General features: G+C 56.8%; 1 protein-coding gene and 1 pseudogene across 2 annotated transcripts; one reads left to right on the plus strand and one right to left on the minus strand.

Moving 5' to 3' along the window:
- On the plus strand, positions 1–13,926 carry LOC309836696 (annotated as a pseudogene). Its single transcript has 17 exons — positions 1–130; positions 1,562–1,722; positions 2,029–2,204; positions 2,604–2,745; positions 3,613–3,799; positions 4,404–4,551; positions 5,674–5,831; positions 9,403–9,454; positions 10,378–10,472; positions 11,028–11,190; positions 11,605–11,754; positions 11,866–12,056; positions 12,269–12,425; positions 12,481–12,606; positions 12,679–12,888; positions 13,093–13,578; positions 13,792–13,926. The product of its transcript is annotated as an uncharacterized misc_RNA (transcript).
- Positions 13,927–14,028: 102 nt separating this feature from the next.
- EGLN2 (egl-9 family hypoxia inducible factor 2) lies at positions 14,029–21,761 on the minus strand. The gene is made up of 6 exons (XM_082676507.1): positions 21,636–21,761; positions 19,538–20,601; positions 15,317–15,436; positions 14,739–14,875; positions 14,488–14,555; positions 14,029–14,228 (listed from the first exon to the last, which is right to left on the minus strand). The coding sequence occupies exons 2-6, from the start codon at positions 20,363–20,365 to the stop codon at positions 14,173–14,175; spliced, it is 1,209 nt and encodes a 402-aa protein (XP_082532633.1). The 5' UTR covers positions 20,366–20,601; positions 21,636–21,761; the 3' UTR covers positions 14,029–14,172.
- Between the last annotated feature and the right edge of the window lie 774 nt (positions 21,762–22,535).

Genomic DNA, 22,535 nt, shown 5'->3' on the forward strand with positions numbered 1-22,535 from the left:
ATGGCTAGGATTCGGTGCTCTCACCACCGCGAACTGACCACAATCACTGGCCGGGAACTGAAACCCTGCTTCAAGCTTCTGCAAGGCCAAGGCCACCAGAGATCAGAGGTGTACGTGGGCAGTAGCAGGGGTACCATTCACATCTGAGATCCTTTCTCCTGAGGCTTCTGCCTGCCCCATCCTTCTCCCAAATCCTCCTTCAACCTTAGCCTGGCTTCAGTCCTGTCCACTGCAGTCCAGCTCTTGGAGGTGTGAGAGACAGAAAGAAAAAGAGGCAGGGAGACACCCAGACAGTCAGGAGAAGATGGTGACTGAGAAGGATTACAGGGAGAAAGAAGCAGAGAGAAAGAGAAAGGGCGCAAAGAGAATTAGAGATAGAATAGAGGGTGAAAGATAGAGACCCAGAGACACAAAGGGAGAGAGAATGAGAGAGACAGAGACATAAAAAGAGACAAAAAGTTTCAGAAGCAGAAGCAAAGAGAGACACATACAGAATTTCAGAGACAAGCTGCAAGAGACAGAAAAGGGTGAGAAGAGTTGTGAAAATGGGCCCCCAGAGAATGAGAAAACTTCTGCCCAGGACAGAGATCCTGCCCCCATCCTTGCCCCTTCATTTTGCCAGAGCTCTGTAACCCCAAACCAGACCCAGAACCAGATCCAGGGTCCCCAGTGGCAAAAAAATGGAGAAGATTTCACCCCAATCCAGGGCAAATGGACACCACTGGCCACAGTGAGAAGAGCTGAGGTGAGCTCAGCTCCCTCCCAAGGAACCCACTCAGGGCATCACTGCAGCTGGCTGTGAGCCCCGGACGCATGCAAATAATGCAGGAAGATGGGAGGGATTAAAAGTCACTGGGAGAACTAGGAAAAAGGGGGACAAGGTGGTGTGGACGGAGATGATTTCAGAGCAGCCCCTCTACCCCCAGACACATTCAGAGCTCCTGAGCACACATCTGGAGCAGCCACTGCCAGTCGGACCAGACCCTCCAGAACACACCCATTTTACAGATGAGAAACCTGAGGCTCAGAGAAGGGAAGTCGGTTCGCCTAGGTCATGCCTAGACTAAGAGTCCAAGCCAAGATCCAAACTATGTCTGTTTAACTCCAGGTTCAGTTTGCTGGGCCGAGCTATCATGTAATGGCTAATGCAGGAATGTGTTGTTTTCGTGTTGTTTTCCGTGATCTGTTGGGTCGTCGGATCATTGGGTGTTAGGTTGTGCTGCTGTGTGTCATTGCCAAGTGAGGTTGTAGTACTGTCAGACACTGTGTGTAATATTGTGTTGTATGCTGTGTGTATGGTGTATTGTGTGTGCTGTGAGCTGTGTTGCCGAGAATATCCTGTACGGCAGCTTGGTATTGCCAGACACTGTATTGTCAGACACTGTGTGTAATATTGTCAGACACTGTGTGTAATATTGTGTTGTCAGATACTTTTGGGGTGCTGTTATGCTGCATGTTAGGTGGCCAGGAGCCTGTGTTCTCTGCTGCTAGTGGTGTTACCGCCTGGGGTCTGGTGTGTTGCACACTGCGTCTCCCCGACCCGTTAGCCCCTCACCCTCAGGCGAGCCCTTCGACCCCAAGTTTGTGCTGAGCCGCTCGGTGTCCAACATTATCTGCTCCGTGATCTTCGGCACCCGTTTCGACTACGACGATAAGCGTCTGCTCACCCTTATCCATCCCATCAATGACAAGTTCCAAATCATGAGCAGCCCCTGGGGAGAGGTCAGGAGGCCTAGTTCCACGGGCGAGAGGGTTGGGGGTCCAGCCCTTCCAGGGATACAGGGGAAGCAGTGGGCAGGGAAGGAATTGCGATTGGCCCTGCAAGGCCCCGCCCCTTTCTGTCTGACCCCGCCCCCGAGGTATGCGGCCCTGCCCACTCCACAGGGGCTCCACCTACACATAGCCCCCGCCCCACGCTACACACACACACACACACACACACACACACACACACACACACACACACACGCACCCTACCTCCCTGCCTGTCTGTTCCTCCTAATCCCTACAGCTCTGCTCCATCCTCAGCGGTACAATATCTTTCCGAGCCTCCTGGACTGGGTGCCCGGGCTGCACCAACACCTTTTCCAGAACTTCGGACGCATGAAGGACCTCATCGCCCGCAGTGTCTGTGACCACCAGGCCTCCCTCGACCCAAACTCTCCCCGGGACGTCATTGATTGCTCCTTACCAAGATGGCACAGGTAAGCCCTGCCTGGAAGTCTCATCTCTGGTCTGACCTGCTATCCTGCCTCAAACCAACAAGGATCCCGAGTTGAGCGCGTTTGGGTTTAATCTCCCCACATCCGGGAAGTGAAGCTGGAACACCTGGCCCTGCTGGGGCCACTCGGGGCCTCCCCCAATTAACAGCTCTTTAAGAAATCCTTAAGGATTTGTTATTGTGGGACCCGCGTCTGAGATTCTCCCTACCCTGCCCTTCCGCGCTCCCCAGCTCCCCCAAGGAAAGAAAGTTAAAGAGAGGAGGGGCTGAAGTGGCACCCCGTAGCAGTTGTGCAGGTCTGTGGGGAAGGGGTCGCACAGGATCCGAGCCCGCAGGATCTCCCCGCGGCCTTGGTCACATCCCCACCTCTTATCCCCCGCAGGAGAAGCAGGACCCACTGAGCCACTTCCACATGGATACTCTGCTGATGACCACACACAATCTGCTCTTTGGAGGCTCCGAGACCGTGGGTACCACGCTGCGCCACGCTTTCCTCGCGCTCATGAAGTATCCAAAAGTGCAAGGTGCGAGCGCCGGGAGCCTGGTGGGGAGACCCGCCCACACGGCGCGATAGAGCACACCCGCTCCTCCCGCCTCGAAGCCCCGCCCACAAACAATGAGCTCCAGCCCAGTGTGTCTGGAGTGAGAGCCTCCAGCTCGCGCCTGGGTCGCACAGCCAAACCCGCAAGCCCACCGGAGGCTGACCCCACCCACGTGGTCCCCGCAGTCCACACAGCCTGCCGGGTCTGCCGGGACGCAGACCCCGCCCGCATGATCTTGCTTTGCCGCCCACCTCTGACCCTGCCCACACAACTCGCGCAGCCCGCCCAGAGCCCGGCCCCAGAGCCCGGCCCCAGAGCCTCAGCCACCGGGTCTCCCCAGGAACCCATCTCCTCCCACACAGTCTGAACGGCCCACACCTCACAGTCTGCGACCCCGCCTCCCCAAACCCCACCTCTGGGTCTTTCGCGGAACCTTGGCCTCCAGGACGCTGTGCGGAGACCGACTGGGTCTTTGCCGCCTGCTTCACCCCCGATTTCTCAGCTCTCCCGCACACCCCACTCACTCCATCCATCCTCGTGCAGCCCTGGTCCTCGAAGTCCCGCCGGCAATCCCATCAGGGGCCTGGACCCTAAGCAGCCCCGAACCCCCTCCGCACAACCCCGCCCCTAGGAGCCCTGGCACGAACGAAACTTACGCCCTCACCTACATCTCTGAACTCAATGCCTCCCTCCGAAGCTCCGGCTAACCTTCACATGCGTCCCTGCAGCGCGCCCCGCCCCCCGACTGGAAAGCATTGACTGGACCCCTTCCACACGCAGTCACACACCTCTTCTCAGCACAGTCAAGCCTGCTGATACCCTCAACAACGTTCCCCCCTCCACCTGCAGCCCGCGTACAGGAGGAGATCGACCGCGTGTTGGGACGCGCGTGGCTGCCTGCGCTGGAGGACCGAGCGGCCATGCCTTACACAGATGCGGTGATCCACTAGGTGCAGCGCTTCGCAGACGTCATCCCATGAGCTTTCCACACCACGTCACTCGGGACACGACCTTTCAAGGCTTCCTGCTACCCAAGGTGCTCTGGACACCTGGCAAACGACACCTGAAACCTTAGGAAGAGGCATCCCAGGCTCTTGCAACGGGCATCTGCGGCTCTAGCAAGGAATATCCCAGGCCCTAGCAATCAGCACCCCGGACCTTAGCAACTGGCAACCCAAGCCCTAGCAACAGACATCTGAGGCCCTTAAATCCAGAAACTCAGCCGTACGCCACAGCATAGTGGACTAGACCACGTCCTGAACCCCAGACCTCTTCCCTATGACAGGCTCCTTTCCTAAGACCCTCTCTGAAATCCCCAAGGTCTGAGACCTCATCCTGGGGAGCCGCTGTACCTAAATACTGTTCTCAGAGACTGCACTCCCACCCCAGGAACCCCAAATCTGTTCCTACAAGGGGGGTATCCTGCATCCCTGGCTCAGACCCCAACAAAACCATTTCCAGCACCCATCACGCGGAACCCTAGACTCCCACACCCTAGACTTCCTGGACCCCTGTGGAGTCCTATGCTCCACCACCCCTTATCATGTCCCCAGGGCTCCCAGCTCTGCACAGTGGAAATCCTAGTTTGGGAACCTCCCAGCCCTTCTAACACCACTGATTCTGCCTCTCCACCCACATGGGGCACGGATATCATCACCCTCCTTAATACAGTCCACTACGACCCCAGCCAATTTCTGACGCCCTGGGAATTCAACCCTGAGCATTTTCTGGTTGCCAATCAGTCCTTCAAGAAGAGCCCTGCCTTCATGCCTTTCTCAGCCGGTGAGAGTGGTCAGGGACAAGATCCAGTCTTTCTGGCCCCGTATTCCACCTGCATTCCCCAGGCCTAGTTCCACTCCCCAAACCCTCTCACTTCTTCGTCCCATCCCATCTTCAGCTTTGGATATGCAAAGACATTTCCTTCTCCTTCCCAACTCTGCTCCTATAGGCCGATAGCAACTGAAATCCCCACGGAGGGAGGCAGGGAGTCAGGATAATATTGTAATTTAACTTGGACTTGGTCACTGTCAGTCTCTCCACTGGGTGGCGCAGTTGAAGTGGTCCTGGTTTTTCTTGGCTTTGGTCTTTACCCGGCTGAAAAAAATCTTTCCTGTTTAACTCAGTATTAGAAAATGGGGTGGGGTGAATAATAATAGGTAACTTACCATATTGCCTACTGTGCACCAGGTGCTACCTCTGAGAGTGGTGGCTAAGAGCTGGGCTTTGCTGCCAGAGCCCAGCTTTGTCATCTTCTAGCTGTGTGGCCTTGGATATGTTCCTTCACCTCTCTGTGCCTCGGTTTTGTTTGTTTTTTTAATATTTACTTATTTATGTATTTATTTATATATTTGGCTGCACCAGGTCTTAGTTGCAGCATGCGGAATCTTTAGTTGCGGCATGCGAACTCTTAGCTGCGGCATGTGGGATCTAGTTCCCTGACCAGGGATCAAACCGGGGCCCCCTGCATTGGGAGTGCGGAGTCTTAGCCACTGGACCACGAGGGACGTCCCTGTGCCTCGGTTTTTACATCTATAAAATGAAGATCATAAAAAGGTCCACCTCTTGGAGTTATTAAGGGGATTAAATTAATAGCAGTATAGTGCTTAGAGCATTATATATGTTCACAACAACAAAATGAGGCACTATTACCCTCCCCACTTCAGGTACCTACCCAGAAACTGTGGCTTGCCCAAGATCAGGAAACTAGTACTGTCAGAGTTGGGACTCGAACCCCTGCAATGTTGCACTTCCAGCAGGTCCACGATTTACTTAAACTGTCTTTTCCAGACTTTTAGATGGATGGGTCCGTGAGTACCCAGCCATTATTCTCATGTTTTCCTTTGAAAGTTGAGGGCGCCCCTCACCCCATCTGGTCTCATTGCTCCTGCCCACCCTTTCTCCCTGTGGGAGGCCGGCTGTGCCTGGGCGAGTCGCTGCGGCGCGGGGAGCTCTTCCTCTTCCTCACCGCCATCCTGCAGCTTCTTGCTGGAGCCGCTGGGGGCGCCCGAGGACGCCGACCTGACCCCGCTCAGCTCCGGCCTCTGCAATTTGCCGCGGCCTTTCCAGCTGTGCCTGCGCTCGCGCTGACGCCTCATCCCTTCCAGGTTCGCCAGTAAGCGTTGAGACCGCCCGTTCCCCTGCGCCCCATCCCTCTCGCTGTCACACTCGCTTCCCCTCACCTGCCGCATGTCCATCCCCCTTCGCTCCTGTCTTTACCTTCTGAGCCCCCAGAGGCAGAGAAAGCCAAGGGGAAGGGGAAGTGCATGCCTTGTTTTATCCACAGAACTCGTTCTATTGCGCACACTTTGGGGGATTTTGTATCAATTTATAATAATTTATAATAGATTCGAACCTGCCTTGGCTGAATTAAAGGGAGGAGGATAGTCCTCTAGGATGGGGAGAAGGAAGGTCTGGCTGCAGAGAGGGGAGACACCTGGCTGTGATGAGTTCAACCCTCACCCTTAGGGCGGTTAAAAACTGGGAGAAATTGTTTCCTGGAGACAGGCTGGAAGGTAAAGGCTGTGAGGGCTCGAATGAAGACAGAGGCAGAGAAGCCAAGGCCAAGAAAGAGACAGCAGCCTAGAGAGATATGGAAAAGGTCTGCAAGAGATGCTGGGCACTGTACAAAGATGGAGATGCAAGCAGGGAGAAAGTGAGAGACCCGGAGAAATAAACAGACCCAGAGGCTGAGAAATCACAATTACTAACACTTACCTAGTGCTGCCTATTCACACACTGGTCCAAATGCCTCATTTAAATATCCCTATGAGACAAAGCAATTTTATTATACATTTTTACAGATGAGCAAACTGAGGTTGCTCAGAGAGGTGAAGTGACTTGCCCAATATTACACAGCCAGAAACGGGCAGAGCTGGGTTTGGAACGCAGATCACCTGGCTCCAACACTGCTCTTCAAAATCTTATGAGTCAGAGACACAGAGGAAAGCAGAGAGATATGGAGACTGAGACCTAGGGATGCAAAGAGAATAGAAGAGGGCTTCCCTGGTGGCGCAGTGGTTGGGAGTCTGCCTGCCGATGCAGGGGACACGGGTTCGTGCCCCGGTCCGGGAAGATCCCACAGGCCGCGGAGCGGCTGGGCCCATGAGCCATGGCCGCTGGGCCTGTGCGTCTGGAGCCTGTGCTCCGCAACGGGAGAGGTCACAACAGTGAGAGGCCCGCGTACTGAAAAAAAAAAAAAAGAGAGAATAGAAGACAGAGACAAAGAAAGAAATAAAAATGACCAGAGAAAGAGCGGAAGGGCAATGAATGGCGAAGTGAGGCACTGGAAGACCGAAACTCTCCCCCATTTCTCATCCCTCTCATTGGACTGTTTCTTTGTCTTGCATTTCCTCCCTCTGGGGTGGGGATAGCGGTCCCAGGCATGGGGCCTCGCAGCTTGGGACTGGACTTGACAAGCTGACATCTGCTGACAGTAGCTTTTCTCAAGGAGCAGGCATCTCATGTTTCATTGAGCTGGAGTCAGACAGAAGGAGGCTGGCCCCGCTAGCCATGTGCAGAGGTGACCTGGAAGGCCCTAGCCTGAGTGGAGTCTCCCCAAGGTCACCCAGAAGCTGGGACATGCTCTGCTGAGTATGGGCCTGGCTGGAGGGAGGCTTATAGGTGGCCCCCACATGGGGTGGTGGCTCCCTAATCCCCACACTGTTCCCACCACAGGCCAAGCACAGAGTCTGCCCCAGGGCCCAGGCAGGGACGCAGAGGGGGAGGGGGAAAAGGAGAGATTCAGAGGTCCTGAGAAAGAAAGATGGAGAGATGCAAAAGAGAAACACATGACGAAGAGAAAGAGACAGACAGAGATAGAGAGATACATAGAGATCCTGAAAACCAAAGATTGGGAGTGAGAAAGACAGAGAGACAGAGGAGGAGAAAGAGAGGAACTGAGAAAAGGGGAGAGATAAGAGATGCCCAAAGAGAAGGAAGACAAGGAGATGCTAAAGTCAAGATGGAAATTAAGAGAGGCACAGAGCTGAAGAGAGACAGAGATCTGAAAGGACAAAAAGAGAACCAGAGAGAAGCCGCAAGAGAAGAAACAGAGACAGGCAGGAAGGGAGACAGTCACAAGGATTCAGCCAAAGACAGAGATTGAGAGAAATAGAGTCCGAATTATAGAGCAACAGAGAGAAACAGAGACAAGAATTTATATTGTCTAAGAGTAAATGACAAACTTGAGATTAGATTTGTAATGTGGAACCAAATGAATTAAAAGGGAAGTATAGGGCTTCCCTGGTGGCACAGCGGTTGAGAGTCCACCTGCCGATGCAGGGGACACGGGTTCGTGCCCCGGTCTGGGACACGCGGAGCGGCTGGGCCCATGAGTCATGGCCGCTGAGCCTGCGCGTCCGGAGCCTGTGCTCTGCAATGGGAGAGGCCACAACAGTGAGAGGCCTGCGTACCGCAAAAAAAAAAAAAAAAAAAAAAAAAAGGGAAGTATAATATTTTAACCATAAGCACCCCAATGTTTACTGCAGCACTATTTACAATAGCCAGGTCATGGAAGCAACCTAAATGTCCATCAACAGAAGAATGGATAAAGAAGATGTGGTACATATATACAATGGAATATTACTCAGCCACAAAATTGGGTCATTTGTAGTAGGGACATGGATGGACCTAGAGACTGTCATACAGAGTGAAGTAAGTCAGAAAGGGAAAAACATCTTATATTAACGCATATATGTAGAATCTAGAAAAATGGTACTGATGAACCTGTTTGCAAGGCAGAAGTAGAGACACGGATGTAGAGAACACACGTATGGACACCAAGGAGGGAAAGGGGGGTGGGATGAATTGGGAGATTGGGATTGACATATATACACGTATATGTACAAAATAGATAACTAATGAGAACCTGCTGTATAGCACAGGGAACTCTACTCAATGCACTGTGGTGACCCAAATGGGAAGGAAATCCAAAAAAGAGGGGATATATGTACACACATAGCTGACTCACCTCGCTGTACAGCAGAAACTAACACACATTGTAAAGCAACTATACTCCAATTAAAAAAGAGAGAGAGAGAAACAGAGACAGAAATAGGGATGAAGAAAGCCATGCATTCGTTCAGCAACATTTACTGAGTGCCAACTGTGTGCTGAGCACTATTTTATATGCTGGGGATACAGAAGTGAACAAGACAAAATGCCTGCTCTTGAAAAGAGCCTGAGAAAGAGGATCCATTGGAGAGGCTGCGGTGGGAGTTGGGGGAGGGGTGGCGAGGGCATGCTTGCTGCAGCCCTGCTGTCTGCAGAGTCAGTGCCTCTGAGCAGTGCCCTGCCCCTCAGCCCCTGCCAGTCACCAGGCAGACAAAGGCTGACAGGGAGACGTGCTACACAAACAGGCAGGAAGACGGGAAAGCAGAGACAGAGGGAGATTAAGGTAAAGACAAACTGGAAGAGGCAGGGAGAGAAAAAGACAGACATTGGAAAGAGAGAGCACACAAGAGAGAAGACAAACATGAACAGAGGTAGGCACTGAGAGTGAAACAGAGAGAGAGAGAGAGAAATGGGAAGAGAGAGAAAGAGAGAGATGAACAGAGAAACACAGAGACTGAGAGTGAGAGAGACACTCCCAGAAACAAGCCCTGTCCCAGACTCTGCACAGCTCCCCCACCGTCTCCCCAGGTCTGGGCCCTGTGCCAGGTACCTGGCGGAAGGCTGGATCCGGCACGGCAGGGTGGGCGGCAGGGTGGGCCGTATTCCTGAACAGTCTGTTCCAAGTACAGACTCAGCCACAACCCCCGCCCCTGGTCCATCGCGGCCTGGCATCAGGCGGGGGTGCCCACTGAGGAGTCTAGGGGACTGGAGACCAGGGGTGTAGCAGCATAGGCATAGGACATTTGGGGCATCTGGGAGCCAGAGCATTGGGAATAGAGATGGCAGGAGTTCAGGGCAGGGCCTAAGTGTGGAAATACAAGGGTGTCAACCGTGGGAAGGCAGCCAGGAGTCATAGGATAGGCTGGAAGTGCCAAGCTGATGGGCACCAGGACGCTAGGGGACTTGAGTGAGCATCTGGGAGACATGTATGGCATACAGAGCTCCAAGAGCAGTGGGTGTGGAAGTGACAAGGGCTCAGGTGCGAGTCCCCAGGAATCACAGGCACAGGGCATAGGAGTGCCAGGCGAATGGACACATCACCAGGAGTGCTCTAAGAAGTGTATTTAGCAGTCAGGATGTTTTGAGTTATCAGAAGTACAAGGTACAGTGTTCAGTGGTCGTGGGCCCAGAGGTGGCCAGGGGATTAGGAAGGCACAGCTACAGGCCAAGTGAGACGGACCCACAGGTGCTGGGGGTTCAAGAGGGTGCACCTGTTGACCAGGTATGCTGACATGAAAATGCTAGTGCATGAAGGCTACCAAATAGGACAGGCTGAGGCAGGCACACACACACACAAAAGGCCAGGAGGAGCCAAGGCCAGCAGTGATAGGGCTGGGGGCGGGGTGCAGACTTTGGGTTGGGGAATTACAGAATGAGCATCCCAAAGGCGGCCACCCCTCCCACTTTCAGTCTCCATCCCTGCTCCACCCAAGACCCCAAGGGAATCAAAGAGGCGAAGAGGTGCAGGCAGCCAGGCGAGGTTGGGGTGCACCCGGCGCTCAGACGCAGGCGGCCCTAACCCTGGGCCCGTACCGCTCCCACTTCGGCGGAACTTGCTGCAGCTCGAGTCTGGACACCTGGACCGTGCACTCACGGAGGTAGCCCCGACAGTGGGTGGGGTAACAGGATTCTGGATTCCTGGAGCTGGGGCTGGGGGCTAGAACTCCTGGGTCTCCGAATGAAGACAGAGCTGAGGGCTCGGACCCCGACTCCTGACAGAGGGTGAGGGACCTGGAGTCCTGCCTTCTGGGAAAGGAGACTGGGGGTGGGAAGTTAGATCTGGAGGGAAAAGGGGCAGTGGCCCTGAGCTCCTGGTTCAGGGCGGAGTCTCGCTGCCACCCCCCACCCCACCCCAACCCCCCCGACTCCCGGGTCCCAAGGGAGGGGGAGCCTGGGGCGGGTAGTCTGGTCCCAGGGGACGGGGAGCAGAGAGGTCTGTTCTGGCTCAAGGCTGGGGAGGTGCTGAGGGCCCAGATACCTAGTTCTGAGGGTGCAGGGGGCTGGGGACCTGGACTTCTAGATTTTGAGGGAAGGCGGTGGGGCTGGACTCCTGGGTCTGAAGGAGAAGGGAGCTGGGGTCCGGGCTCTGGGGTCTCGATGGCGGAGGGGTCAGGAGCCCAGACCCGGGCCCGCTGAGCACCGGCTCCGTGTAGCTCCCTGGACGCTGGGGTCCGGTGTTCACCGTGTGGCTGGGCCCGCGCCCTGCAGTGGTGCCGTGCAGCTACGCAGCGCAGCGGGACGCATTAGTGCTGCAAGCGGATGCCTTCTCCGGCCGCGGGGCCAGGGCAGCCTTCGAACGCTTCACACGCGGAAACGGTGAGGCCTGGGCGGCGGAAGTGCGGACCGGGAACGTCCAGTTTGCGATACGGAGCGAGACCGGGGGAAATGGAGCGGGGGCTAATAGAGTCAAGGGTTCTGAGGAGAGGTTGGGTAGGAGCCACAGTGTAGGGGTCGAATGGCGGTGGGGGAGGCTGGATCCTTGTGCAGCCAGTAGAAGAGAAGAGCCTAAGAGTCAAGGCCAAAGAGAGCCAGCACGTGGATGAGGAATCGGGACCAGCAGAGGTGCGGCCAATGTGCGGATAGGCCCGAGAAGGCTGGGGTAGCAACCAAAAGACCAGGAAATGAAGCAGAGCGAAGAGTTGCGAGGAAGTCGACTCCACTACGGGATGCTTCCGGGATGGGGCGTGGCTAACTCCCCGGCCCGTCCCCTTCTTTGTTCCACTCCCCCAGGCATCGCGGCTTCTAACGGGCAGCGCTGGCGGACGCTGCGCAATTTTGCACTTGGAGCACTTAAGGAGTTCGGCTTGGGTACGCGGACCATCGAGGACCGTGTCCTGGAAGAGGCGCCTTGTCTGCTTGGCGAATTTCAAGACAGCGTTGGTACGGCCTGGTCGGAAAAGGATAGGGACCTGTTGTGGGTGTGCCCTAGGGAAGGCGTTTGGGTGGAATGAAGCCAGTAAACCCAAGAGCTGGGTGGGGGCCGAGACACAGCGTATGACCTTGTCATGTTCCCACTCCCGGGAGCTCCGTTCGACCCCCGGCGGCTACTAGATAATGCCGTATTTAAGGTTATGTGTTCCGTGGTCTTTGAGAACCGCTATGGCTACGAGGACCCAGAGTTCCTGAGGCTCCTGGACCTCTTCAGTGACAACTTCTGCATCATGAGTTCCAGATAGGGTGAGGTGAGAGGGTCGGCCCCCATCCCTCCCTCGTGTGCCCAGTCTATGCCAAATTCCAAGTACATGGACCTACCTACATTGGATCATTAGAATGGGGCAGTCTTAGAATCTTGGAATGGAAGAGTTTTAGAACCTACATCAAAGTCCTGGTCCAGTCTCCCCATAGGGACACGAATGGTCTTGTTCAAGGTCCTATTGATTTCCTGTCCCCCCAGATGTACATTTTCCCCTCCCTCCTAAAATGGCTCCCAGGCCCACACCACGGAATCTTCTGAAACTTAGCAGAGCTTAGAGTTTTCACCTCTCAGCAAACCCAGCAGCAACCGGCAGCCCGGGGAACCCCGCAATTTCGATTGCTTCCTGATCAAACGGGTAAGGTACAGGGCCCTGCTGCCCACCAGCAGATGCCTGGCTCCTCTACCCACAGAAGGACCCGGAGAGCCATTTCCAGGAGACATTGGTGATGACGACGCATAACCACTTCCTTGGCAGTACTGAGACCACAAGCACCACCCTGCGCTACGGACTCCTCATTCTGCTCAAATACCCAGAGGTGGTAGGCTTCTGAGCTGGACAGCTAGGGATGAGGCGGCTAGGGTTGTGGGTTGGCTGGAGGCTGGGGTAGTTCACATCTCTGCCGGCCCCAGCCAAAGCGCAGGCGGAGTTGGATCCCGTGGTAGGTCGAATGTGCGCCCCAAGCCTGGAGGACTAAGAATGCCTGCCCTACACCGACGCCACGCTGCAGGAGATCCAAAGCGTCTTTAGCGTGCTGCCGCTGGAGCTGCCGCGTGCCCTCACCTGTGAGGCCCACCTGCGCAGTCACTTCCTGCCCAAGGTGGCCACCAAGACTGGGGATCCTGCGCAGGGGCTGGGGAGGGCCTGTTAACAGAGATGAGCAGGCCTAAGCGTCCAGAGCACTGACTCTGGGAGCAAGAAAGTAGGCGGCCTTCCTTGCCGCTGACTTCGAAATGGGGTCTTGGATGGATGTGTGGAATAGTCACTTGCATATTTTTCAAGTAACCCTTGCACATCTCCCCAGGGCACCTTCATGATTCCTCTCCTTGTGTCTGCACACCAGGATCTCACCCAATTTAAGGACGCAGACTGTTTCAATCCCACCAACTTCCTGAATGACAAGGGTGAGTTCCAGAGCAACAACTCCTTCATGCCCTTTGCCCCAGGTCTGGGCTGGGCAGAGAGGGGACCAGCCTGGACGTGCCGTGGGGTGCATGGGTTTCTCATTCCACACCCCCACGTCCCCAGGAAAGCAATGTGCCTGGGTGCAGGCCTGGCCCGATCCGAGGTCTTCCTCACCTCCATTCTACAGCAGTTCTGCCTGCTCCCTGTGGGGAGCCCCGCCAACATCGACCTCACCCCACAGTGCCCCCAGCCTTCCAACTCTGTCTGGTGGCCCGCTGAAGTCAGGTTCAGCCACCCTCTGCTCACTGGCTCTCAGACCTCCTTACCCTCTTTGGTCAATAAAGGCCCTGAATTGCAGACGGAGGCGTCTTCTTACCAACAGGGAGTGAGTCAGTCAGATGTGTGCAGCTCTGAGGTAAACTTTTATTTCTTGGCTGACAGGACTTGCAGGCCCATGCTCCTCCCAGCACCTTTCATCCTGCCCAGCAGCGGCAGCCTAGTCCAAAAGGTGCCGTGGCCAAAGGGGCTGGGGAGTCACTTCCTGTTCCAGGCTGGAGGAGTGGGGGGCTTGGGGATACTCCCCCACAACCTTTGCCAGCAAGAGGCCATGACTCACCCCAACCCCAAATCCTGCATTCTGGTGGGAGGTGGCAACGCCTCCTTCCAGCTCTCCAAACCTGAGAGGGACATGCATGACCAGACAGGGCAGGACACAGGCCCCCAGCTCCAGTAATGGCAGTCCCCAACACCGGCCTCTGCTCAGGTCACAACCCCAGCCCCCAGCCCAGGGCAGCAGAGGTCTCTCCTCCTCCTTGGTCCTCAGCGATGGATGGAGCCCTCCACACCAGGCAAAACAGAGGCAAAGTCAGAAGCAGCGGCAGTGGCGGGGCAGGAACAGGCACCGTGACTGGCGGCACCGGGCCCAGGGCTCTCCCGAAGTCAGGCAAGCTGTCTGTCCGTGCAGCTCTGGGGCTAGCCACTAGGTGGGCGTAGTCGGCTGTGATACAGGTACTTGGACACCCTTCTGTCCTGATGCTGGGGGTGAAGGGGGACAGGAGACTGAGTCATCAGGGACGGAACTAAGAGACCAAGGAAACCTGGGAAGAAGGGGAGATGACCAGAAGAGATGGGGCTCATGCTGGGGATACCAGGAGAGTGAACTGTCTAGGGATGGTAGGCAACGATGGGGAAAAATGAGTGACAGGATCCAGTGAGACTGATGAGGCGGCTTGAGGCCCAGGGAGGTACACGGAAGAGGAAGGCCCTGAGGGAGGGGACACTGGGAGGCCGGTACCTAGCTGATACTTGTCTTTGGCTGCTGCTCGCTCCTTGGCATCAAAATACCAGACAGTGATGGCGTACCTGGAGACCAGAGCAGCCCCAGAGGGTGGTTAGAGATCACTTTTCTTCAATTCCAGCCACTATATCCACCCCGAGCCGCCCCCTCTTGGCACTCCATCACTTCCTAGTCACTTCAGGGGTCTGACAAGACTTTGCTGGCACAGGGGGAGCACCTGGGCACATTCCCGGAAGTGTGGACCATACCTGGTGGCATAGGCTGGTTTCACCTCATGGGGGTTCCGCCGATCAGACCAGAAAATGAGCAGCCGGTCAAAGAGTGGCTCAATGTTGGCTACCACGGGACGGCCCTCAGGGAATATCTGCAGCAGGCCGCCATGCACCTGAAGGCAGGCCAGAGGATGAGGCAGGCTGGGAGTCCTGCCTAGAGCCCCTGCCTTGCACTGCCGGCCCCCAGGAGCCCACCAGGGGGCATAATAACTTCACACATCACTCCCTCCCACCACTCAGGCTCTCAAAATGAATGACAACGCAGAGTCTGCATCACCATGGAGATGGGCAGGAAGCTACTTAAGACGACAGGAAATGGGGCGGGGGAAGTGCTGGTTAGGCTGGGGGCTGGGCAGACAGCACCATTCCCCAAAGAGGGGGAACTGCCGCCGCACAGTCAGCTGAAGAGGAGGTCCCATTTCCCAGAAAGAGCCATTGGGCACATTCCACCGCCCCCCTCCCGTGGGTTGGGAAGAGGAAGGGGACAATGCTAGAAGCTGAGCTGGGAAAGGAAAATGCAACGGATGCACGCCACCCCACCCCCAACATCCTACCTTGACATCCCAGTTCTGATTCAGGTAATAGATGCAGGTGATGCAGCGCCCATCGCCATGGGGATTGTCAACGTGTCTCACGTACCCCAGCCCGTTACCTGGGTAACATGCCACCATGGCCTGGCAGAGACGGATGGAGAGCGTTTACTGAGGCTAAGTGGCAGGGACGTTAGATAAGCAGCCTTCACCTCCTCCTTCCCACCCCTCTCAGCCCCTCATCTTTCCTCAGGTGTCCTGGGCTCCAAGGGTTCCAGCACCCAGACTTTCTCCTTTTCTCCTTTTTCAGCCAAGCCTCCATCCACAAGAAACCTCAGCCCCTGGGCCTCAACAGCCCAACACACACACACACCTCACGCCCCTACCCCCCGCGTCTGGTGCCAACATGCAGCGCAGTGAGCAACTGAGGGCTTGGTTTTTTTAAAGATAACCTGACCCCACGTCAGACATTTCACTAGGATAAAAGCAATTTAAACATTTCCTGGTGTGCAGGGATGTGGCTTCACAGCCCCACACCAGGAGTTCTCTCCTTGAGCTGTAGAGTTGGAATGACCTGGGACACTGATACCGAGGCCCACCTCAGAGGTTCTGATGTACTTGGTCTCAGGTGGAGCCTGGAATTTTTAAAGGTTCCCCAGGTAATCCTAATGTGCAGCAATGTTGAGAACCACTAACCTTACTATAAAGAATACCCGCTAAATAATCTGTCTCCTACACAACTGAACAGGTACCAAAACCCAGAATGTGACCAGAACCTGAGATCTAATCCCAACTCCAAGGAAAACCTGCCAAGTAGCCTTGGACAGTCTCATCACCTGAATGGGCCTCAAAACGCCTCATCTGTAAAATGGGGCTAATGAAGACCTTCGGTTTACAGCAGTAGCATGAACCCCTCCGAGAACATGACTTTGGAGGCTCCTGACCCCCACAGATCTGAGTCAGACCTTGTTCCAGGTCTCGGCTTCTGTGTGCACAGGTCTAGCCCCAGGGTTCTCGCCTCCTCTCCTGGATAACCGCCACTGCCCTAGGCAGCCCTGGCCATTCTGAGTCCTGGGCCTAGCCACTCCGGGCCTGTTTCTCATCAGGTACCCAGCAAAGTGATGGATGTGATGTGAGGAAAAGGGCCCAGGTGTTCCTGCAGACCTATCTCCTGGGTTCAAGTCTCAGTGCTGCAACATAAGCTGTGATGTTCGGCAGATGACGGAACTTCCCCATCTCCAGTTCCTCATCCACGAAATGGAGCTAACACTACTTCTTTGGAGATTTTGCCAGTTTTGCTCGAGGGTGGGGTGGGGAAAGGGGTCCAGTGCTGCAACCTCTTCCCGCACAACCCACCCCCACAGCAGCCAGAGGCCCTTTACTCCAGCTCACCACTGCTCAAACCCCTTCAAGCTCCTCGCTGCATCCCAAAAAAACACAAACTCCTGACCACAGCCTCCAAGGCCACTAGCCTCACACTATCTCCAGCCTCGAAATCCTCCTCACTCTTCTCTGACCAGGCCAAGCTCATCCTCAAGGCCTCTGCACCTGCCTGAACGCTCTTCCACTCGTCCCCCTTGTTATTCAGGTCTCAGGGCCAGGAGCACCTCGAGTCCTCTAGCTGAAGGCACCTGGGCTGACTTCCCATTCCATCCCTCTCAGTGCAAAATCAGCACAGGTACCTGTTTACCTAGTACTGGCCGCCAGGGCCAGGCCTGTCTCCCTAGTGCCAAGGAGGGAGCTGCTAATTAAAAGCGCTCCTCTGGGTCTCAGGGCCTCCATTCCATCCTTCCCGTGCACCCTCACAGGGTCTCCCACCATGCAGGCAGGGACACACTCTGTAGTCTGTCAGGGAATGGGACTCCTGTGTGTGTGAAGGTAGGCACAGGAACAGGCCCTTTAAGGCCCCCCTCCCCCCACATATACTCACCTGGGAGTGGGGCTGGGGGTGGCATCCTCCGGCCCCCGAGAAGCATCTACTTCCTGCCCCCACAAGGGAAGGGACAACAACCAGAGTAACACGGAAACTTGCTCCTCACACTTCCATCTCCAGGAAGGGGCAGCTAGGACCACTGTGCATGCACACCCCACCCCCAATCAGAACCCCAGGTCTCAGCCCACAGCAGCAGGCCCCACCTCCAAACTGCTCCTAAAGGGGCCTCCCGGGGTCACCTATGGTAGCCCTTGATGCCAATGGGAGCCAGTTCCCTCCCACCTGCAGGCCCGCTGAGCAGAGGATCTAGGGAGAGGAGGAAGGCAAGAGCACAGGAGCGGCACTCGGGACCGAGAGGCAGGTTGTTACCAGCCCAAACCACACTGGTGATCTGAGGCCCCCCCGCTGCCGTGACCACCCCACACTGTCTTACTCCAGAGCTTGGGGAGGGAGCCCAGATGTTGCCCTCTGAAGGCGAGGAAGCCTGCAGTTGCTGCCTCACGGGGGCAGGGAGGGTCTGAGAGGAACTCCAGTGGCTGGGTTGGCTCTTCCCCTCCCTTCTTAGTCCAGCCAGGCTTGTTCTTACCTCCCAAGGCTAAAAAGTCTCAACACCCACCCCACCACCCCTCCAGGGCCTGCTCCCAACCACATCCAAGGCACCAAAGGAAAAGAGATCTGCGCCCTCTCCCCTCCCCTCCTGAAATGGCCACAGCCTAGCTGGGGAGTTAACCTGGTTTTCCTATCCTGTGGATGAGCAGAAGCTCAGAGAAGCATCCTGCCCTTGGCCACTCAACTCTTGTGGTCTCCCCACCAACCTCCCTCCTGTGAGGATGGGTGACCCTGGGGAGATGGGGCTCAACACCTTGTGGCTAGGGAGATTCCCACTGATCTCTCCTGCCACTGGGAGGGGCCGCCTCTGGCCCTCCAGCTACCGAAGTAACAGGAGGGAGAGGGAAGCAGGACAAGTTCCAGCTGGGGCGGGGAAGCCAGTGGCTTCGGCCCGGGGGAGCCCTAGTCCCCGAGCCAGCTCCAGCCTGAGACGGAAGCTGCAGAGACAGAACCCAAGACAGGATCTGAGGGAGGAGGGAGAGAACATCAGGAGCACAGCCTCATGCCTGCAGGGCAAAACACAGTCTGTGCCATCAGCCAGGTATCACTGGTGCTGGGCAGTGGGCACTCCCTACCGGGCCTTGTCCTAACACCGCCAAACCCTGGACTCAAGGCCAGGATCCTCACACCCCTCCATGAGGAGAATTAACATGTCAGCAGGCCAAAAGGCCCTACGGACTACTGTCTTGTGCAGGCTCCTAACCCTAGGTTCCTGAATGGGCAGCGGCAGGCCCAAAAGGCCCTGATTACTGACCATAAACTCCAATCAAATGAGCATTTTTTTAAGACAGGGTCTGTGGTTTCTGGCAGATTCTCAAACAGGCCCAGGTTCCAAAAAAAAAGATAACTGCTACTCTAAAACAAGAGAAAGAGACCAAGAAAAGATACAACGGCAGAGGATCAAGGAAACAGACCAGAGCCAGACAAGTATAAAGTGATGGAGAGACAGAACAGACAGGATGGAGGACAGGGTCTAAGATGGGGAGGGATGGGAAAGATGGGGACATAACCTCCACCTGGGCCGGCACACAGACACCCCCAGAAAGCCGTCCACGATGCAAATGCCACAGTATGGCATGCAGTGCACAATGCAGCCCAGCACCAAGCACAGTGGGCAGTGCCTCCTCCCTCAGCCTGGCATTGGCCTCACCACTGCCCCCCTCCCCGTTCCACCTTCTGGTTCTCCTACCCGGGAGACAGAACAGACAGACCAAAGACAGGCAATGGACAGGATAGACTAGACATACCCAAGTACATGAAAAAATAAGGGAACAGGGAAGAACAAAGACAGGGGCAGACAGACAGGTACAGACGGCAGAGGCAGAAACCCGTGCCTGTCTACACTGAACATTCTTGGTCTAGGATCCAAGAACAGACATCAAGTGGCTGTGAACCCCACCATGGCCCATGCACAGATGTGGGACTACGACTGTCGGCACCTCTCCTCAGGTTCTTCAAGAGGATCCCTGGCAAGGTCAAGAACCATGGTGACTACGGGCCAAACCCATGGTTTACAGGTACACAAACTAAGGCCACAGGGAGTGAGAGCCCGAAGTGAGCTCCAACAGTCCCTGCGCCAGAGCTGCCTGAACTCTTTTGTGACCCCAGAAGCCTATCTCCAAACCCACTGGTGCTCAGAACACTAGGCATCCAACAAGTGCTGGGCAGCCCCCCACCCCACCACCCGGTCCCTGCAGCCTCACCTTGGTGCGCCCATTGATGACGTAGCTGCCCAGCCTCCCAGCACAGTGGCGGATTACAGCATCCACGTGGGCCATGAGGGCACCGATGCTTCGGCAGCCTGGCTCATGGCCTTCCACCCAGGCAATCTGGTCCCCACGGATGCTGCGTGGCGGGATAGCCCGCTGGCTCACTAGCTGCCCATCACGCAGGCGCCCGCCCCGCTTCAGGGCCTCCACCTCTGCCAGCACTCGGCCACCCAGCGCCGCCCCCAGGAAGCTGTCCTTGACGCAGATGCCATAGTACCGCATGCAGGGCACAATATAGTCCAGGGCCAGGCGCTCAGGTGCAGCGGGCAGCACCTCCTCCCTCAGCCCGGCGCTGGCCTCACCACTGCCACTGCTGCAGCCCTCCCCCTCTGTCTCTGCCTCCTGGTTCTCCTGCCTGGCCCAGGGCCGCTTGCTGGGGGCGGGGGCATCCCCACCATCCTCTGCCCATTTCCGTTTGGGGGCCTCGGGTCGGGCGCCCTGGGCTGCCAGTCGCTGGCACCCCTTGGTGACCAGTGCCGCAGCACCCTCACTCTGCAGCGGCCGCAGCTCGCCGCCATCCTGCCCACCGAAGCCCTCCCGCAGGGGGCTGGCTGTGGTGGAAGTAGCTGTAGCTCTGGGGGTCCCACTCCCCGCCGAGGCCTCACCAGGCCCTCCTGGACGGTGGTAGGAGGACAGCAGAGGACAGGGCAGGTAACTCTCCACCCCCATCCTGGCCCTGCTAGGCTCCAAGGGCTCTGACACCGAACCCGGCAACTGAGGGAGAGCCTGACTCAGGGGCTGCGGCTGGCACGGGCTGTCCATGGCAGCAGTGTCTTCATCCCCCGGGCATGGAGGGCACGGCCCAGGCCCATGGTGCCACCCTCCTCCACCTCCTCCTCCTCCACTTGATGCAGCCGGGGGCCGGGGCGGCTGGGCCTGGCGTGGGGCAGGATGAGGCAGGGCAGATGGCAGGGGCTTTTCTCGTGCCCTGGGGGTGCTTGCTGGTCCCCAAGTCCTCTGCTGTCCCTAGGGGCTTGGGAAGGGACCTGTCACGGTGGCTGGAGAAAGAGAGAGAGAGAGAGACAGAGACAGAGAGAGAAAAAGGAATGTGAGAAGAGCTACAGGGAAGAGGGCTGGGCGAGGGTGGGGAGTGGCAGGGGCAATAGATAGTTAGACTTAGCTATAAAGACCCCAAAACCTGAGGCCACGTGGGGAAAAAGACTCTGGGACTTGGGTGGAATCACTAAGAGACAAGGGGCAATAAGGGGGCAGCTGGAGGGGTGAGACTGGGTAGCTGATCCACAGGCAGAGGACTGCAGTGGGAGCTGTGGGCGAGAGACACCCCCAGACAGACACAGACCCACAGACAGAAAAGAAGGAGCGGACTTTAAGTAGAAAAGGATGGCGGTGTGGGAAGTAGGAGAGTTAGAAACAAACAGACTGGGGGTGGGGGCGAGAGGGGGGATCTGCCTGGAAGACACAGAGGGAATGTGGGGATCTACAGACCGTGGAAACTGGGGGATCCAGAGACAGAAACACACACCGGAGAAGAGCAGGGAGGGTGGGCCTGAGACAGCCGGGCAGAACCCAGCCCAACAGGAGGAAGCCCGTTAGGGGCTGACACACACCCAGACGGAAGGGAGGTCCTGAGACAGACAGACGGAAGGGACCCGTGGGAGCAGGGTCCACAGCGACAGAGGGAAGGGTGGAGGAGGGCTCATGCACTCGGGGAAAGGACGAAGGAAAAAGCGCCCCCCTCCCAAGTCCCTTCGGTGCGGGTCCCGGGGCCCCTCGGGGCACAGCAGGAGACGAAGACAAGGCCTAAGGGCCGCTGGAACCCCGTGTCCCCACCCCTCCCCTCCCCCTCCGCCCGCTCCCTGCTCCCCCCCCAACCCCCCCAACGGCCGGCGCTTAACATGCCCGGCGCGCGTTCCCTCCCCCACGCCCCACCCCCACCCTCCCCTCCCCAGGCTCGCCAGGCTTCGCCACAGAGTGCTGGGCGCGCGCCCCCGCACCCCGCCCGGCTCGCGCCGGCGCCCGGCCTCAAGCGCCTTCTCCGCCCCGCTCCATGCCCTCCCCGCGGTCTCCTCACCGAGGTTTTTCCTCCGGCCCCGGCGCCGCCGTTTGTGCCAGCCGCCCTGCGCCGCACAGCGCGCCATACCCCGCCCCCACCACCCGCGACGCTCCGCCCCCGCCTCGCCCGGTGGGCACGTGACCGCATCCGGGCGTAGGAGACCGGGCTTGCGCAGGCGCGAGCCGCGCGGGGCGGGGCGAGGAAATTCAGAACACCCTCTCCCTCGAGAAAGGGGAAACGGATCAGTCGCCGACACAAGGTTTTTATGCACTCTCCGCTCCGCCCCTTCTGCGCGAGAGGAGGAACGCAGTTAGGAAGGGCTGGATCCGGTGGGGGAGTTTCGGCACATATTATGCCAAGCGAGTGGGAGGGGCATGCAAATAATCCTATTTACATAGACAGGACCGCCCCCTTGGAGCCGAGAACGCGGCGGAACGATGACTAGCAGGGTAGGGGAGGCATACAGATCATCGGTATTATTTACATGGACAGCTCCGCCTTCTCACAGCCCAAGAATAGGAATATTGAGAAACGTCTGAGCAATTAGTTGGGAAATGTATGTAAATTTGCACGACAGTAAGTAATTTACATAAGGACTTTTTATAACGGAGGAAAAGAAGAGCGGAACGTCCTTGAGAGAAGGGAAGAAGAACAAGAAGGGACGTGCAAACATTCTGACTCGCTCCACCCTGCCCCATCGGGACAACTGTGTGGCACCCGAATAAAACAACCTAGGAAAGCTACTCAGAGAAGACATTTGCATGACAGCCTCGAGTCTCTGGACGACCTGACCTGGGAGGACTATGCAGATGAGGTCATTTAAATGCCCCACCCCCTCCGCCAGCACCCAGGCTGAGCAGGGACTCAGGCCTCCCGTGAGGGTGGTTTAAGGCCAAACCGGGGTTGGGAGAGCAGTTG

This window comes from Grampus griseus (assembly GCF_964374135.1).
Source record: "Grampus griseus genome assembly, chromosome: 19".
NCBI lineage: Eukaryota > Metazoa > Chordata > Mammalia > Artiodactyla > Delphinidae > Grampus > Grampus griseus.

Bases quoted from the DNA above. Each gene is read 5' to 3' on its own strand.
- EGLN2 (XM_082676507.1), bottom strand. From the start codon at position 20,365: ATGGACAGCCCGTGCCAGCCGCAGCCCCTGAGTCAGGCTCTCCCTCAG. The intron at 14,556-14,738 runs GTATGGTCCACA...TCTGGTCTCCAG, and splicing joins AAACCAGCCTATGCCACCAG to GTACGCCATCACTGTCTGGT. The intron at 14,229-14,487 runs GTACCGGCCTCC...CTTCACCCCCAG, and splicing joins CAAAGACAAGTATCAGCTAG to CATCAGGACAGAAGGGTGTC.